Source organism: Aquila chrysaetos, chromosome 19, assembly GCF_900496995.4.
Source record: "Aquila chrysaetos chrysaetos chromosome 19, bAquChr1.4, whole genome shotgun sequence".
In the NCBI taxonomy this organism is placed as follows: domain Eukaryota; kingdom Metazoa; phylum Chordata; class Aves; order Accipitriformes; family Accipitridae; genus Aquila; species Aquila chrysaetos.
Genome location: NC_044022.1, coordinates 3,245,997 through 3,264,359, shown reverse-complemented (window position 1 = coordinate 3,264,359; position 18,363 = coordinate 3,245,997). Strand labels below are relative to the sequence as shown.

At 39.5% G+C, this 18,363-nt stretch overlaps 1 protein-coding gene across 1 annotated transcript in view; it reads left to right on the top strand.

The window, feature by feature from the left end:
• KL (klotho) overlaps positions 1-18,363 on the top strand; it is a 52,360-nt gene that overhangs the window by 28,552 nt on the left and 5,445 nt on the right. Inside the window, exons 2-4 of the mRNA XM_030043151.2 lie at positions 7,130-7,640; positions 12,286-12,554; positions 15,148-16,264. Coding sequence (XP_029899011.1) covers positions 7,130-7,640; positions 12,286-12,554; positions 15,148-16,264 — 1,897 coding nt within the window. The remainder of the gene's footprint in view (positions 1-7,129; positions 7,641-12,285; positions 12,555-15,147; positions 16,265-18,363) is intronic.

Below are 18,363 nucleotides of genomic sequence, written 5' to 3'. Positions count from 1 at the left end.
CACTCTCATCTGGGCATTAAAAATGGCTCTAGGTGAATTGTGGCCTAGAAGCTTTCCCCTTTGCTGTGCTTGTGAATTGCTCAGATGCGGGTGATGACAAAAATTAGGTGAGAAGAGTGTGTCATCCCCTCCCGAAGGTGTAAGTCTGTGTTTGCACAGCCTCTGATGGTGATGGGGGGATTTGCAGAGTGCGTTGCCCAGTCCAGCTGCCTTCCCTCTGGCTGCCACGGCACAGGGTACCTGCCGAGCAAGTGGTCTTCCGAGGCAGGGTGAGTCTGAGAGAGGCTCGACTCGGGGCTTGTGCCATAACATCTAGGCTTTCTGTACTTCAAAGGAGAGGTTTCCTGCAGCAGTCACCTGACACAATGAGATCAAGGGGATTTTAGTTTCCTTTTGTCATATTGCGGTCACTTTGTGTCTCTCTGCTGCATATCTATCTGTAATAATGTTCACTTATGCTTTTGCATACAGTATGTGAAAGTACAAGCCTTCCCAGACTTTCACCTGCTATAAAATTCAAACTCAAAGTCTAAAAATAACTCTTACCTGCTTCCTTATCTTTGGGGTGGGGTGGGTTTTTTTCTCCTTCTGCTAATATTTTTTGAGTACCTGCGATGCATCTTGATGCCTGTGGCTTAACTTCATGCTTTCAGGTTACCTTCTCCTTCTTATTCTCATGCTAGCAAAGCTACTCTATTTTGCCTGTGATGGGGAGGAATGGTGTTTTAGCTAGTCACTGTGCCTTCAGACAAGTATTTAGTGCCACCTTTGGTGCTTTTTCTGTAGAGGTATCATACCAAACAGAGGCATTGTTCTGGAGTTAATACACTGCTCTACACCTTGAGGCACCTGGTTTTAATTTTTCTTCTTCTATGCACATTGTAATATCTCTGTTCCCAATTCTTAAAATAGGAAGGATATCGCTTCCTGCCTTATGTATGGCAGACATAAATTCATGTTTGTGAGGCATCAGCATGTTACAATGACCAGCACAGTGTGAAGAACAGTGACTAAATTGTACTGAGAAAGGAACTGGAACAAAACAGTGTAGTTCAGGTGTGTGATCAATACTTAAAGCTGTAATTGTAGCAAATTTTACATTAAGTGGTTATAGACTTAAAAATGTTCACTTGGTGTTCTGTGTACCATTTACAAGCATAAGTCTGGTCCCAGGTTGTAGAGATTGGTCAAAAATATCAAATTTATTTAATTGATCATCTGTGGTAATGTTGGCTAACAGACTCTAAAAAGAAAACTAGAAAAATACATATTTGGGAAGGAATTATACAGGAAAAATGAAGTTACTGTATGACTAACGTACTATCTGTAGCATAGTCCTGTGCTTTATACATGAAGATATTATCTTACCGGTTTTGAAATACGGGAAAAACCTTAAGCAATTTCTAAATAACTTTATCTGTTACTCAGTATTAAGAATATAATTTGCTTGTGAAAGAGAATATTTGCCCAAAGACTGTGTGGGTAAAACCTACTTGACTTTGGATCTAAGGGTGAACCATTACATGAAATGTGACATCCTTTGTTGTAGCTTTTGATTAAAATACTTGCTTTTGATGACACGGGGAGGGGGGAAACACATTATGTTTTCCCCTTCTTGGTACAAGGCACATTCTGACTAATCATATACTAGACTTTCCCATGTCATTCCAATAATTATATCCATTTCGGAAGAGCTTTTGATGTGGGACTGAATAATGACGTTTTTGTTGGAGGTACATCGGCCCGGTTTCTAGTTATCAAAAAGCCTTCCACATCTTTCCAATTAACTCTTCTCTTTGTATTGCTAAATGAGTTTCAGTAACACTTTCCTATTCAGTTTCATTAACATGCAAATAGAGAGTTAATACAGGATAGTTCATCTGAGCATGGAAAGCAGGGTATTTGTGCAGTTTATTTGTGAAATGAATGGTATTATTATTGGTTCAGAAGGCACACAACTTAAAATCGAGACAACTTGTTCTAGAGGAATGAACACAAATTATGGAATCACGGTGTTCCCAATTATAATTCTTGATTTGCTCTTGTGAAGGTTATGCATCATGATAGATGTAAGTACTGAGAACTTGCAGAATGATACATATCAGTGCCAGACTCAGGAAGGTCTTAATGATCTTGGGCAGGAATTTAGAGGGGTAGTCAGGCAAACAAACGTCTGTATATTACTAAATTGACTTCACCTAATGATTCTTGGACTGTGTAGATCTGTCCTGCAACAGAGTAGGACATGACTGTGTCAGATTGTGTAGCTGGTTTGCCTGTGTTGAATTATTTCTGCTGTCACTGCAGGAATTTGGACTTTGTATGACTAGCCCACGCTATGGCATTGCAGGGGGCTGTTCTGCCTTGGAAATCTGTTTGACACTTCATCAAGGCTCAATTTTGGCATTACTGACTTTGACTCACACAGAGATCTCTTTAAGGCTGATCAAACATGACCAATGTCAAAGAGTTTCACGAGTTGAGTATAGGTAGAGTGTGGTCCAAATAGCTATATTGGGTGGGAAAGTCAGGGGAAGAAGAACGCATCAACTTGAAAATGGGACTGTGTCAGAGCCTGAAACATGACTGAAGTACAGACATAGAAATGGGCATAGCTGAGGACAAGCTACATCTGGAGACTTTTTTTCATTTTCATGGTGATGTAAAACTTCGTGATTTTCTTAGTAATGAAAGCATTTTAAGGGTAAGGTAAATGCTGTTTAAAAGCTTTCCTGACAGTCTGTTCCTGAAGAATAAACACTAGTAAGCACAGAGAGCACCCATCCTAATCTGCAGCTTTCCCAATACCAGCTTAACTCAAGTCTCAGCAGGTTCAATAATATAGGGTAGTATCTCCCAAAAAGGTGTCGGTCAAGTGTTTGGTATCTAACAATATGTGCTACTCTCTGAATGCAAATAATAATGACAAGACTACCCAAATTTAGCAGCCTGGAAACAAGCACACAGGTTTTAGCAGTTAGTTCTGCTCATAACACATGGGTGACTGCACAACCCTTCCTAGACCCAGTTTGTAACCAGCCTTTTTTAGTAAGGTTTTCCAGTTAAGCCAAGTGATCTGTCAGCACTGCACACCTGTCTGAGCTAACAAGGAACGAAGTAAGACCCTTCAGCACCTTGCAAAACCAGGGACATGGAGTCATTGCGCTGTGTGTCGGTAAAAGGACTGAAGTGTAGACTGCCATGATCTTAATCCCAGTCAGCTGTGAACTAAAAATAGGTACCAATAGGTAAGTCACTGAGATTGGGAAGTAGAGATTTCAGGTAACTATAAAGGAACTGATGGTAGGTTGGTTCCTACTTGTTTCTTCTGCACATGATCTGGGAGGCTAAACTGCAGTTCTAGGTAATAGACATCTAGAAGGTGTCAGTTGTCCCAGCAGAGGTATAGTGTCATTTGAGCTACCCTAGGATATTCTGCCTGGCCTCCAGTTGCTGCTCCAAAAGACCATGGTCTCCCATTGGGTCCTGAATCATGTCTACCAGCCTCATCAGGTAAGGCTTCTCAGAAAGGTCTGGGCACCTACATTAAATCCTACTGCTAATCCATACAGTTATTGGGACCTAGGTGGTGGTCCTGCTGAGTGTGGCGGTATGGCTGCTGTACTGTAGTGGGGAATCACTCGCTAGACTCCATTGAGTAGATTGAATTGGAATGGGATCCCATTAGCTTGGTATAAGTAGTGCCATATGAGACTTCCCAGGCTATTTAGGACATCTGCATGGAAATGGCAGATGTGACCTAAGTGTCTGTTGTTCTGGGGTGGAAACTAGATGCCTATGTTCAGGCAGCTGTGTGGAGCCTGAGATCTCCATTGCCTGTAGTGGGATCTTGGGCATCTAGCTCACATGTGGACAGTGAAATATAAAGTGTCTTCAGCTCAAAATGAGTCCCACCCTAGGAGTGGCGTTCATTTGCCTGAAGACAGGTATAGGTGCAAATTATCATTCGACACATTCTGTAGTATCCCACGTGTCTCTGTGGAGCTGAGAGATTGACTTAGGATTTATGGGAGACTCAGCTTTCTGAAACTGGCTGGAATTCAGGCTGGAATACTCTGAAGTCTCTAAAACTGCATTAGACACCTAATTTTAGGCAAATGAATTCTGTCCCAGATCTCCATAGAGACTCTCTGCTCTCTCACTGGCTTCTTCCAGCTTTATTTCTATGTGGTTTTGAACTACATTAATCTATGTCCACAGAGCCTGGGGACTTTGATGCACTGTTTTCTATATTTAGCTGGTTTTTTATGGAAATAATACAATTCCACTTCATACACACTCCAGAGGGCAGACATTTAAGTGGGCTTCTTCTCGCCTGCTTTCATCTGTCTGTAGAAGATGTCTTGTCTAAACTGAGTAACAGGTTTTGTCTGTCATCAGTGGAAAGAGATGGACTCCCGAAGAGTGACTCACCCTGCGTATCTTAGACAACAGTCTTCTCATTTTCTATAGAGGCAGACTAGATGACTTGCTTAGAAAGTAGAGTGAGATAACCCCACATAGCTACTTTTCCTATTTTTTCATTGCAGTGAGAGAGTAAACAGCACCTCCTTATCTGTGTAGAGGGACAACCTGTGGGATTCATTTCCTCCTTTCTTCCTGGTAGAATCAAAGCTACTAAAATGCTGGAAGATCTTTCTCCACTGACAGGAATAGGGAGGGCCGAGGGTCATGGGGCAAGTCCTCCACAGCACTCGAGGTGCTCTCTGGGTGGGCAGCATACTTGCAAGTGCAGATGACAGAGATGAAATTGTGTGTTCAAGAGTGTGCATGGTGGTATCTTAATATTTGAGACAGGAAATCTGGACATGAGTCAGGTCCAACAGAGGAAGAATATATGGCTCCTTTATGAGTGAAAATTTGGGTGTGCAAATTTGAGTTGCAAGTGGTGGCACATTTGTTCCCAATGGTATTTTAAAAATCGTATTTAAAGCGTTGGGTGTGTAGCGTTTTGGTCATGATGCATAATGTCTTTTGTTCTTTCATCAGCGTAATGGAGCTTCAGTGTGAAGTAAAATTAAGTCTGTGCTTAGGTCAGCTCTCATTTTTGACATGAGACTTTAAAGTGGTTACTATATTTAGTTTCTCACTAGCATCAAAATCCCTTGTATTAGTATAGACAGCTGGTAGGACTGCATCACATTTATTTGAGCTATTGATGTATTATAAATGAGAGCATGTACGCTGAAGTTTGCAACTGAGAGCTTGATTCAGGCACACGCACATAGGTGTGTACTGTGATTCACCGTTTCCGAGATTGTTTTCTTTGTGTTTTGGTGACCACTCTAAAAGGGCATGGGCCTAGTCTCCTCTAGAGCTGGTGTCAGGTCTGTACAGGTGTTTTATATACCCGATGGTGATTCAAAGGCAGCAGGTTTTTGTATGGGAGCAGCTGAACTGAGCCTTGATTATTGATCTTACCTTTAGTTGTCCTTCACTTCCAATTGTTTTTCTCCCAGCAGTGAGAATTAAAATTCTGCAAGAACAGTAGAATGATAGAATTCATTATTTTTCCTGGGTAATTAACGGTGTGTGTGTCAAAAATGCTTAATAATCTTAATTGCTTAATGTTCCTAGTAATGCTGGCAACTGGAAATCATTGTGGTTCAAAGCTTGAATGGTAAGAGTGTGTGAAAAGGAAACTGTGAACAGCAGCTATCAATAAATTACTGATAAAATTGCCAACATACCAACTGCATGGAGTGGAATTATAAGGCTTTCTATATGGCTCATATTCCAGGGAGGGCTAGAAATGCTTGTGACATTTTGATTAATAATCTGTCATATATATTCATCACACCTGTGACTGTATGGCAAGAATGAAGGTTCTTGTCATCACAGCACATATGAACAAATACTAGCTGATAAGTCTTAAAATGCAAATGTAAACTGGGAATAGTTATTAGGTAGGCTTTATTCTAATGAATAGATCTCATATTTTTTACCTTTTTATCAATGACCTAGAAAAAAAGGATTACAATTTCTACACTGTGTAGATGACAAAAAGATGGGATGTTGATTCATAGAGCAGTGAAAATTCTTTGATAAGCTAAGTGCAAAGAAAAAATACATTTTAGATGGTGAAGGGCTCTGGAGATACGGTAGTTTAGATGAGCGTATGCTCACAGTGTAATGCTATGGCCACATAAGCAGAAATACCATATTAAATTGTCTCTGGTTTTGCTGCCAGACTACCACTGGCATATTATGTCTAATTCTGCTTCTACAGTTTAAGACAGATGATGACAAATTGGAAGAGAATCAGAGGAGAGCAGTGAGAATGGTTAGATAGCTTGAAGCTATGCCTGAAGATAACGCAAGGCTCCAGGAACTTAATCTATTTAGCTTTCAAAGGGAACATCAAGAGGCTGTTTCAACTGACTCTGTAAGATCACGGGAAAGAAATTTGGTAGAAAAGATCTCCTCACAGTAACAGATAAAATTATACCAAGACAAGTGATTGAAATCTGATGCTACAGGTAAATAGCATATTTTAATAGAACAAATCAAATTGAATTATTGGAATAATTTTTCAGGCGCTATGGTAAATTGTTTTTCACCAGACTTTCTTAAATCCAGATTGGTAGTTTTTCCTATACTGTATGTTCTGGTGCAAAGAGGAATAAGTTCAAGGGTATTTCTTTGTCTTGTATCGTTTGAGACATCTGGGCAGTTCTTAAGAATAGACCTTCCTTCTTTATAGATCTGTGAATCTACAGATAAAGTGATATTCCTGTAATGACAATATACTTTGAAACATGTTCAGTTAAGTGCATTTTCATTTTTGTAAATACTGGAAGTATGTCTGAACTCAGTAATAAAAGTTAATAAAGGTGTCTAACTAGAAGTGTGTTCAGTGTCTGGAATAGTATCTCATGGAAAACCGAGATGCTGTTTTCCCCAGCCAACTAGCAATTTCTAGCTGATATATGGTATTAAAGAAAAGTTAATTTAAAAAGTTGTAAACTGCTGATGAATGAATTAAGGCTGAGCCCTCACATGCTGTGTTTATGTGGTTACTACGTGACACTGGACATCAGTACTTGAGATGAATTGTGTTACTTAAGATGGAATTTCAGGTGTATTAATTACTGTTTCTTTTCGACAGGCCCATGCTAAAGTCTGGCATCTCTACAATGACCATTTTCGTCCAACTCAAAGAGGAAAAGTGTCCATTGCCCTTAGCTCCCACTGGATAAAACCTCAACGTATGACTGAAAAAGACATAAAAGAATGTCAAAAATCCCTTGATTTTGTGCTCGGCTGGTTTGCTAAGCCCATATTTATTGATGGTGACTATCCAGAGAGCATGAGAAGCAACCTCTCATCTCTGTTGCCCGAATTCAGTGAAGTTGAGAAGAAGTATATCAAGGGAACAGCAGACTTTTTTGCTCTCTCTTTTGGAGCTACCCTGAGTTTCCAGCTTTTGGACTCCCACATGAAATTCCAGCAGCTGGAATCAATAAGCCTGAGGCAGCTCCTTTACTGGATAAGCAGTGAATATAACAACCCCCAAATATTCATTGTGGAGAACAGCTGGTTTGTTTCTGGTAGCACCAAGAGAGATGATGCCAAATATATTTACTATCTCAAAAAATTCATTATGGAAACTTTAAAAGGTAGGACTGAGGTTATATTAATATGTGCTTGACAAAATCATAATGCAAAATAGCCTACAGAGACATGTTGAAGAACCAGGCTGAAAACTAATTTTACATTCATCTAACATTCATCTTGGCACTTGTGAAATGAGACTCCAAATCCCTTTCCTGGGTTTGTTCTTTTCAGCTCTTGAAGACCCTTAATATCTGCAGATAGCATTTGGTGAGCTTGATGCGGCTGTCTTTGAAATCAGTAGGAAAATTTCTGTTGTCTTTGGTGGGAGGAAGTGCAAAAGGTGTGAACTATACTCTTAATTTACTGTGTTACTTATTAATAGTTGTTTTCCATATCTGAAGATACATGAATGCATACATACAAAACCTGAGAATATATATGTGGGAAGGTAAGTACTATGCAATAAGAGTTCTGCTGAAGAAAACATAAGGCTGAAAGAATACATTTTTAAATGAAAAATTGGAACCTTTTCATTCTGCATCTCAGTGTTGCACTTGTACAAATTTTACATTGGTACAGCTCTGGACATCAGTCACAATAATCTGAATTTATATCAGTTTAAGGAGAACTGAATGTTTGATGTTATATAATCTAAATTATTTAAATTGTTAACCTATTATTTTTTTCCAGACAGTAAGAGAAATACACTACCATATGTGAGAATTCTTTTCTATTTTCCCATTTCCTTGTGGCAAAACAGATTTTTTTCAATCCTAGTAGTCACCAATAAGTCGTTGGGGTTCCCATTTCCACTTCACTATCTTTTAGTTTCTTAATTTACAGTTTAATAATTGATTTACTTGTCTACAGTTTACTGTTCCAGTTTTAAAAACAGTACTATTGTAGCTATTCAGACGAGATAGCCATTGTGTTACATTGCCATTTTCATAAAAGGGATGAGCAAAAATGGCTTTCATTTTATTCTCAGCACTCATGAAGATGCAGAAGATTCCCACATTTGTTTCACCTGCTATTCCAGAAATCTAATTCTGCAAATAAATTACAAGGTGAATAAATGCATGAGCCAGTGCATCCAAAATGGGAAGAATGGATTGCAGAACAGTTACTAACTGTTGCATTTACAGTATTACTAGTTTGTATGAAGTCAAATGAAGAGCTCATCTTCTCAAAGGGGTCATATTCCTGTTACCCATATTTCTCCTTAGTTTGTAAATTGCTGGACATACATACATGGATCTGCCTTTTAATCACAGCTAGCTGGAAACAATCTCAATTTACAGAGTTTCTTTCCTTCTAATGTGCCACTCAGTAAATAGTAACAACTGCAACAACAACAGTATGACAGTCTTGTCATATTAACTTAAGAATCCTAGCACTTGGCTAAACTTCTACAGAAAAAAAAAAAGTGCAGAGACAGACTGGATCGGCAGATTGGCATCATTACAATGGAAAATATTGCACCCAAATCTTCTGCCGTTAGAATCTGCAAAATCCAACGTAAATATCGAAGTCCTCTATGCAATACCTAGGGGAATTTAGTTGAGAAAGATCCACAAAAGGCATCATGTTGGCTCTGAGCAGTCTTGTTGGACAACATTAAAGACCAAAGACAAAGGCATATGTTGTCTCACTCAGAGACTTTCGGACATGTCTAGCCAGTGCAATAAAGCATTGTAATGTAGAGATTCATGAGCTATTTACCACGAGATTCACTCCAGCAGTCACAGGGCAGTAAAATCGCTTTGGAGCTATAGCAGTGAGAAGCAAGAATAATTAATTTAGACCCCGGGCCACATAAATGTGGTTTTGCTGCTTCTTAGATCTGGCCAGTATCTTTGCCTGATTATGTATATGTGCTGGTTCAGACAAAACTGCTTATTTCTATATCTACGTTAACAAGTAAGTGCAGCCCTGTTGGAGCAAGCCTGTAGAGTAAAAAGAGTTGGTGTTGAGGGCTTGGTGTACATGTGTGCATTCCTGAAGCCCATTTCTGGATTAATTTTACCCCAAAGGAACCCAGGTCATGCAACCTGAGACCACTCTGTGATGTGAACCAAAGTGTGATGAGGGAATGAGGGAGATTTGTGTGTGCTCCCGATTTCAGTTGAACTGCTGATGTAGATATCCATTCTGACACTGCATGCTGTAGACAAGCTCCGTACTTTTTTTTTTTTTTTTTGGCTCTTGGAAAGGATGTCTTTATTTGGGATTCACAGCCCTAAATCCTTTTACTGTTTACTATTATTGATCTTTCTTTTTTTTTTTTTCCAAATACCACTTAGGGTTGAATAGAGTAAATAGAGCTGTAATATAAAGTAGTTAAATATTAATTAGAGCTGCTAATTGGTTGGAGATGTCTTCTCACATGGGTGGGTATCTAACCACTTACTCTAGGGTCATATTCACTTTCCTGCTCTGTCTCTGGTGCAACAAATAAATTGATTGTTCCTTGTGAAGTGGAGCATGTTGACCAGGAGGGCATGCAAGCTCCTCTGTGCCATGTTGACTAGCTGAGGGACTAGGTCATCATCTGGGGAGTTAGCAGGTCTGAATTCAAAGAGTTAAGGAGAACAGCCAGGTCCCTGACAGGTCAGGACCCAGCTATTCTCCATATATCCAGAGACAAAACATAGATCCCTGGGCACCTTCCACATGGAAACAGGGGCTGCAAGCTTCACACCTCACCTTCACGCCCTGGGGTTGGGCAGCAGCTGAGCAGAGGGTTTTAAGGATCTGTATTTGATGCTACGGCTCTGCCATGTTTCCTTGGACTATCTGTATACTAGTGAGCTAAACAGAGCGTGAGCTGCACTGCTGTTTAATTTTTAACCCAGTTCTGGCAGAGTTCTAGCGTGCACAGTAGCACACTTCTAGGCATGCTGTAGGGGATTGCTCAGGTCAGGAGTTATTTCCAGTAGGTAGTGTGGACAAACCCACTCAGTTTCAGAAGCAAGGACGGTTTAGGTTTCAGTCAGTCTGCCTTGCACACCAAAAGACATAAAAAAGAGGGGAAATATACAATGGAAAAAAAAAGACAATAATTTTCATTGCGCTTTTCAGTAACAGGCACCATCCATGTGGGCTACTGTGTTTGAGACTTCCAAACTTTTTGGAACTTCCAAGAATTTTTCAAGTTGCTTCTTTCATAGGTGACACTTCGAAGTTAATACATTTTTAAAGCAGGGTTTGAGGAGAAATTTTTATGAGGTGCTCAGAAGTGTGGGAGTGCTGTGTGATGACTTACAGAATGGGTGAGATGCCATTCAAAGAGAAATTCTCACTGAGACCAGTTCACAAAGTGGACCTGTATTGGCTTTTACTCTGCTGGTATGACAGATGTCATCATGGATGCATGCAGAGGTTAGAAAAATACTGGCATTTGCCAAACACAAAAGAATTATGCCTTTAGGAGGAGAAATATTCCATTTCCTTAGACATTTTCTCATGACCTCTGGTAGAGACTGGGCCAAATTCATTGCTTATTTAACCGCAGTTCATTTAATTGATTCAAACAGGGTTATAATCAAGAATCCATGTGGTCCTTCATAACTGATTGTAATGAGGTACATTAATAAAACCAGGAAATTAGGATCTTGATATTCTGGTTGCCTGAAATAACGCTTTCAGTGTTACTAGGCTGGAAAATATTATGTTCAGTCAGTACCCAGTTTGAGTTGACAGAAGATGGTGAGTAATAAATATAAACTCTGCTGGCTACAGAGCCAAACTCAAGTTCAAAAGAATTTTTAAGAATGTACATAAATGCATTGCTGAATTAGGGTGTGTCTAATTAGGTAATTAAAATAAGCACACTCCTTTGTGCTTTCCTGAAGCTGAGCCTTGCCCAGGAACATTTTGCTGAATCTCAGTGTTCAATACAACTAAAAGTGAGTATCCTTTGGAATCTTAAAATAAAACTGTAATGCTGGCAATACTAACAGATGTCAGTAGACCTTGATACTAACCTTCAGAGTGTGTGGTGATTCTTAAAAGTCAAACAGTTGACCTAGAACATACACATATTTTTAGAAACCCTTGAATATTTAAGCTGGAAAATGCTATGCTATAAAAGATACAAAGAGACAGAATTATCAAATAAAGAGGGTCTTCCTGCGTTATCGCTTCTACTTAAAATCTGTGGTAATAAAAATTCATCAGCACACCAAAAGTTTTGTCAGGGTTTTCTCAGTATGTGTTTGTAGTGGAGGGGAAGGAGAAAAAAAGAGTGTGACTTTTGTTCGCATACAGGGTAGCGCTGCGTTAATGGCAGTTAAGCTATCCCGGAGTGAGCTGTGGTGCGTGCTTAGCAGAGCGCAGTGCAGTTACTGGCTCAGTTGCTGCAAACAGTTCAAGTGTGGCGTGCTCTGCTCCAAGGCTGAGGTTTGTTTGGCACGCCTAATTAGCAGCACTGCTCAAACCACTGCTGCACTGCTTCTCTTTCTAAATCTGGCTTGTTTAAAGCCAAGCCAGGTACCTCTACTGCCTTGCACAGTGCACCCGTGACCTAGCAGCTCCCTGAGTGCAGTTGAAATATCTTCCCTGAACGGGCTTTGAGGCAGGCCCTGAGATACTTATCTGACCTGCTGCATTGTTCTTGCACATGAATACCGCAAACATTGCTGATACGGTGTAATCTACAGAGGAAAAATGAGCACTGCGATAAGTTTGGTTTTGTTCTTTCCTCAGCCATCCGGTACGACGGAGTTAATGTGTTTGGCTACACAGTCTGGTCCCTCCTGGATGGCTTTGAATGGCACAGGGGATACAGCATTCGACGTGGATTATTTTATGTTGATTTTCAAAGCCACGACAAGAAGTTGATGCCCAAATCTTCTGTTTTGTTCTATCAAAAGCTGATAGAAAAAAATGGCTTCCCACCTTTGCCTGAAAACCAGCCCAGAGAAGGTATTTTACCCTGTGGCTTTGCTTGGGGAATTGTTGACAACTACATTCAGGTGAGTCTGATGATAAAGCCGACAGGCTGTCCAGCCAGATCAGTGCACAAGTTCATATTGATAAATTTGCTGGATAGAGTGTCTTTGCCAATATATATTACCACAGTGCTGCAAGGAGATGGGTGCAAGGGTTTTGTGCCAAACACTGTGTCGCTCAGTCTTCACTAGCCTTTTTGCGTGTGACCAAGGCGATACAGTCAGATTGAGATACGATAAAGAACATCTTAGAAAAACATACGGAAATTGAAAGGGGTCTGATGCTCATCTTCCCTGGACATGTTATGTGAACGGTTACTGGAAGTCAGTCCTTTTCAAATGGAAGTTGATTAGATCTGCTAAAGTGTATTTCTAAATGTCCTAGTCTATGAAATGGGAAATATTACTGCTTTTTCATGTCCATAATTTTAATGGTAATATATTTGTCTGCTGTGATAATATGTTTTAGAAAACTTCCTGAAAGCTCTTAAAACTCCAGTGGCATGTTTCTACATCTTGTGTATATGTATCCTGGTACTGTTGTTAGAGGGCTTTTGTGTAAAAAAAAGTAAACAGTATTAGATTTAGATGAAATTTTTGTATTCCTTCTTTGTCATTTTGTGTAGTACTGTGTCTGATGGAGGCCTGCAGTGCCCCTGGATAGCACCTAGCTAGATCATGGATCCAGTTCATAGCTCTCACTCTTTATTTCAACTAAATCTGATACTTTGGGAGAATCTTTCAAATTTTAAGACTTCATAGCATGAGTAAAAATTGTAGCTTAGTTACGGTCTCTTTAACAGTTTGGCTCTGTAATTCTCAGATGCTGTTTTGGCTTGCATGGCTTCTTTAACCACAGTAAAGAGGTGTAGTTAAATTCAAAGCTGAGGCTTGATCCAAGAACAGAATTTTTAATTTAGATTTTTCCACAAAGACAGAGTCGTTCTTAAGGCTAGAGTATAGGGGGCTTGTTTGTTTTTTCTCACTCCAAAATAAGATCTGACTTTGTTCTCTTGAAAAATACTGCAGCCTCCTTACCTGGTACACTGATTTCCAAAAAAATTCAGCAGTCATTATCCTCCTAGCTCCCAGGTAGATTAGGGATTGGAAATGGAATTGCTGCCTTTGGGATCAATAACAGGTATAAAGTTGCAGAGTCTGTCAGCCTAAGACAGTTAAAAAATCCCTCCCATCCCCAAAACCTTCAAAGTTGAATATTTTCATTTCAAAAGGCCATTCAAACATTTTGTGCTGTAAGGCTTAGGTAGTGTGATTTGTAGATGCATCACAGTGGAAAAACTCTTTTGACAGCATTCCCACAGTATTAGTGGCAATGCATGCTTTAGTAATCTACAAGGGACAATTCTCCAGAAAAGCAATTTCCCTCAGACATGCTGTTTTTTATTACTTTCTTCTATAAGCACAGTACTGACCTCTCCGGAGAAAATAGCAACTGATTTTCAGCAGCTTCTTTACACAGTCTGCAGAGCCTCAGCTACAAGTTGAACACTGGTTGTAGGCTGACACCTGCTTTTCAAACAGAGGGCAGGACAAGGAAATCTGAACTCAAGGGGAAACTGCACACCAAAGAAAAAAAAAAGGAAAAAAGGACAAATGAACACATGTGGTACCAGTATCCTGTAGTTTGGATCTTTCTTGTAAGAGTTATGTTAGAGTATGAATGAGGAGATTTTACACTGTGCATTATTTTAAGTAATTCACTTTTCCATTTTCTAGTCCTTATTGTGTTTGTGATATTCATTAAAAAGTGAAAGTATAATTCTGCAGGACCCTGAGAAACTCATCTTCTACTGTGTCAGTATGTCATACAGGCAATTCTGACATCTGAAGCCCTAGAGACATATGGGAAATGCATTTATTTTTGGAATGACATATAGCGGGTTTACTTGGAGGCCTGAAAAAAAATTGATTCAGACATCAATAGCCTGCTGAAATAACTTAGAAATGAGTTCAGTATGAGTTAAATAAAAAAGGATGTCTTTAGCAAGAAGGAAAAATTTTGCTTGTCAACTGAATTCGTGCTAAAAATCAAGTGCGGAGCATTACTCATCTTTCATCATAGTCAGGGAAAGAACTGAACACAGAAATGATGTTGCATTTGTTATTTCTTTTATTGAATTCAGGGAGTGGTCTTGAAACTGAATCTACTGGGTAATTTACAACAGAGTCTCTCTGTAGGCTCTTCTTAATCTTGAAAGAAAAACATTTTAAAAATTACTGTAGTGTTTGCTGAATATCTGCTTCTCTGGAGATCTGTCGCAGGCGTAGTGCCTTATCCCTGAGCAATCCCTTATTTCCCATACAGGCTGGAGCAATCTGGAGAAGATACAAACATGGTGACCATTAACATAAGCTTGTTTGGAAAGTAGGATGAAAATGATACATAGATTTGGTATTTTTCTGACATCACATGTTAACAGAAAATTAATTCATTCATATGAGCCAGAGATGTTATTGTATCAGAGATGCGAGAGAGGTGCTAAATGCAATGTTTTGACTTACTATATTCTTTCACTACATTGTGCCTGATGGTTATGATGTTCCCACCTATCTAGAACAAACAGCTTGAATCTGGTCCATTTCTTATTCTACCTAGGTAGACACGACACCCGCCCAGTTTCTTGACTCTAATGTTTATGTGTGGGATGTTCACCAGACAAAGAAGCTTATTAAAGTGGATGGAGTTTTCACCTCGAAACGCAAGCGTCAGTGTGTTGACTTTGCTGCTATCAGGCTCCAGATCTCTCTTCTGCAAGAAATGCATGTCACACACTTCCATTTTTCACTGAAATGGTCTTTAATCCTTCCTTTAGGTAACCTTTCTCTAATCAACCACACTCTTGTACATTATTATCAGTGTTTTGCTAGTGAACTTCTCAGAGTTAACATAACTCCTGTTGTTGCTTTATGGCAACCTATGGCTGAGAATCAAGAGCTTCCAGTTTCCCTTGCCAAATGTGGAGCTTGGGAAAACCCAGAAACCGTTCAGGCTTTTGTTGAGTATGCCAAATTCTGCTTTACAAGTCTGGGGGACCATGTCAAATTTTGGATCACAATGAATGAACCGTCTGTGAAAAACTTGACATACACAGCAGGGCACAACCTGCTGAAAGCCCATGCAAAAGCATGGCATCTCTATGACAAAGAATTCAGGAGATCTCAGAAGGGTAAAATATCTATAGCTCTGCAAGCCGACTGGGTAGAACCAGCTTGTCCCTTTTCCAGGAATGACCAAGAAGTTGCTGACAGAATTTTAGAGTTCGACATTGGCTGGCTTGCAGAGCCCATCTTTGGGAATGGTGACTACCCACAGGTGATGAGAGCATGGCTTCACCGAAGAAACAGTGTTGACCTCTATAATTTCCACTTGCCTTATTTCTCAGAAGATGAGAAGAAGTTAATCCAGGGCTCATTTGATTTTTTTGCCTTGAGTCACTATACTACTACCCTTGTGGGCTGGGAGAAAGAAGATGCACTAAAATATGACCACTATCTTGAAGTTCAAATGATCAATGACATCACATGGCTGCACTCCCCCGGCAGAGCTGCAGTAGTGCCCTGGGGACTGCGTAAATTGCTCAAGTGGGTTAAATCAAAGTACGGCGATGTCCCAATTTATGTTATGGCTAATGGAATTGACGATGGCCAGAATATGGTGTATGATAAGCTCAGAGTGTATTACATACAGAATTACATCAATGAAGCTTTAAAAGGTAAGGAACCATAGATGGTTTATATGTCACAAATCCCAGTATTAGTATGCAGTGTGTTACAGAGTATGTTTAACTTTAGAAAAAAGAAATCCTATGCAGAATACTCCATAAATGAGATGTTATTACAGCATAACAGATAGTTTTTCCTTTGATTTACGATTGATTGGTGTTACTAAACATCAGGAAGACTGACCTTGCGCATATTCTGCATAAGACAGCAGAAGAACTTTTTTGTGGATTCAAGAAGTTTAAGTAGATGTTACGTGAGTAGCTCCACATGATTTAGTCAGATTTTCTTCTTACTGCACTTCTGCTGTTGTTCTGCTTTGTTGCTTCTCTCCACTGATGTGCCTCAGGGCTGGGTATGAGTTCTATTCCTCAGCTGTCTCTGTATCTTATCCAACAGTGATCTTATCCAGCAGTGATCTTCATAATAATTCAGCTGTCTACCTCATTATGCCATTTCCTGGACTCTTTCCTGCTATTCAGAACCCAAAGCAGTCTTTTTCTCTGTCTCAAAGATTCATAAATTGTAAGGCAAAAAGGAGGCATTTTGAATCATCCTGTCATACAACACATGCTGGTTTTTAAGAAAAGCACAAGATGCGAATGAGATCATTTTTACTGATGAAGAAAATCAGTAAAAATCAAGAAAATCTACATCTCACTGTAAGCTGTTGCAGTGGGTAATTATTTACTGTTTTTATATATAAGTGTGTGTATAGGTATATATAACTCTTATTTCTAATATTCATTTCTTTAGCTTCAGCCTTAAGCCATTTTGTTGTGCATTTCCATGTATTTTACCTGTGTAGGTATTCACAGACTGAAAACAAGCTGTCTCTCATTTCTCTCTTTGGTAAATAACACAGACAAAGCTCTTTGTGTCCCTTACTATAAAACATGATTTAGAACCTTTCAATTATTAAACTTTTTCCCGTTTGCCAGCATTCTTGAGAGGGGTAAACCCAGACCTGGACACGCTGTTCCTACCACAGCCACACCTATATCTCGGGCAGGTATAACGTAACCTCTTACCCTTTTACTCCTCCTTCATACATCTAAGCAGCCCGTTAGCTCTTTTGGTCATAGGAGCAGGTTGGTTACACACACTCTGTGGTTATCTACTGAGATTTCGAACTCGGTTACGGATTCCTGCCCCCCAGGCAGAACTCCCTCTGCTGAAGTACGGTCTGCTTGTTCTTTGACATCCTCACATTTGGTCGTGTTCAAGTGCCAGTTGCTTGCTTGTGCAAAGCTTGCTGCACTAGCTAAATTATGTCCCTAATCTTTGTGTTATTGGCAAACTTTGCGAGAAGTAGTTTTACTTTTCTTTTAGGTTGCTGATATATTTAAGATCATTAAATATCTTAGTGCTAAAAGTCAATCTCCATGACCACGGTAGAAATACACCTACTGTGACACTTAACTTAACTTACCTGCAGTTACATTTCTCGACTTACTGGTTCTATTTGAGACCAGTTGAAATCTGTTTATTATAGGCTCCCCTTGACCTCATAACATTCTATTTTCTTGATCCAAATGCCATATAATACCAAGTCAGTTGCCTTGTGAAGTTCTAAGTATATTACATCAAACATCATTACTTCTACTGATCTGCTGATCTCATGAAAAAGATGTCAAGTTAGTTTGACAAGATTTATTTTTCATAAAGCTAAGCTAATTGGCATTAATCACATGTATCTCCTGTAATTCTTATTTATCCAGCCTTATATAATCTATTCCACTCTTTTGCTAGGTAGCAAAGGATGGCTGGCAGTTCCATAATTTGCTAGGTCATCCTGTCCACTCTGTTAAGTTTTGTCTTTAACTGCCTCCTCTGTAATTTCCACCTCTTTCACGAATTACTGAACATCAATATTAAGTACCCAAGAGTTCTTTCTCTAGCATTTTGAAGCACTGGCTGCATGTTTTCTGCATCTGTAGTTAAAAAACATATCTTGGCTGTATTTGGGCTTATGGTTTCAATCTCTTTTTTTTTCTTGTATTGCTTTTCTCCTTCCTGCCACTTTAGACCATACCAGTTCTTGGCACTTCTGTTTTCAAAACGTGTATGGATATGGGCTTTTCTCCCAGTT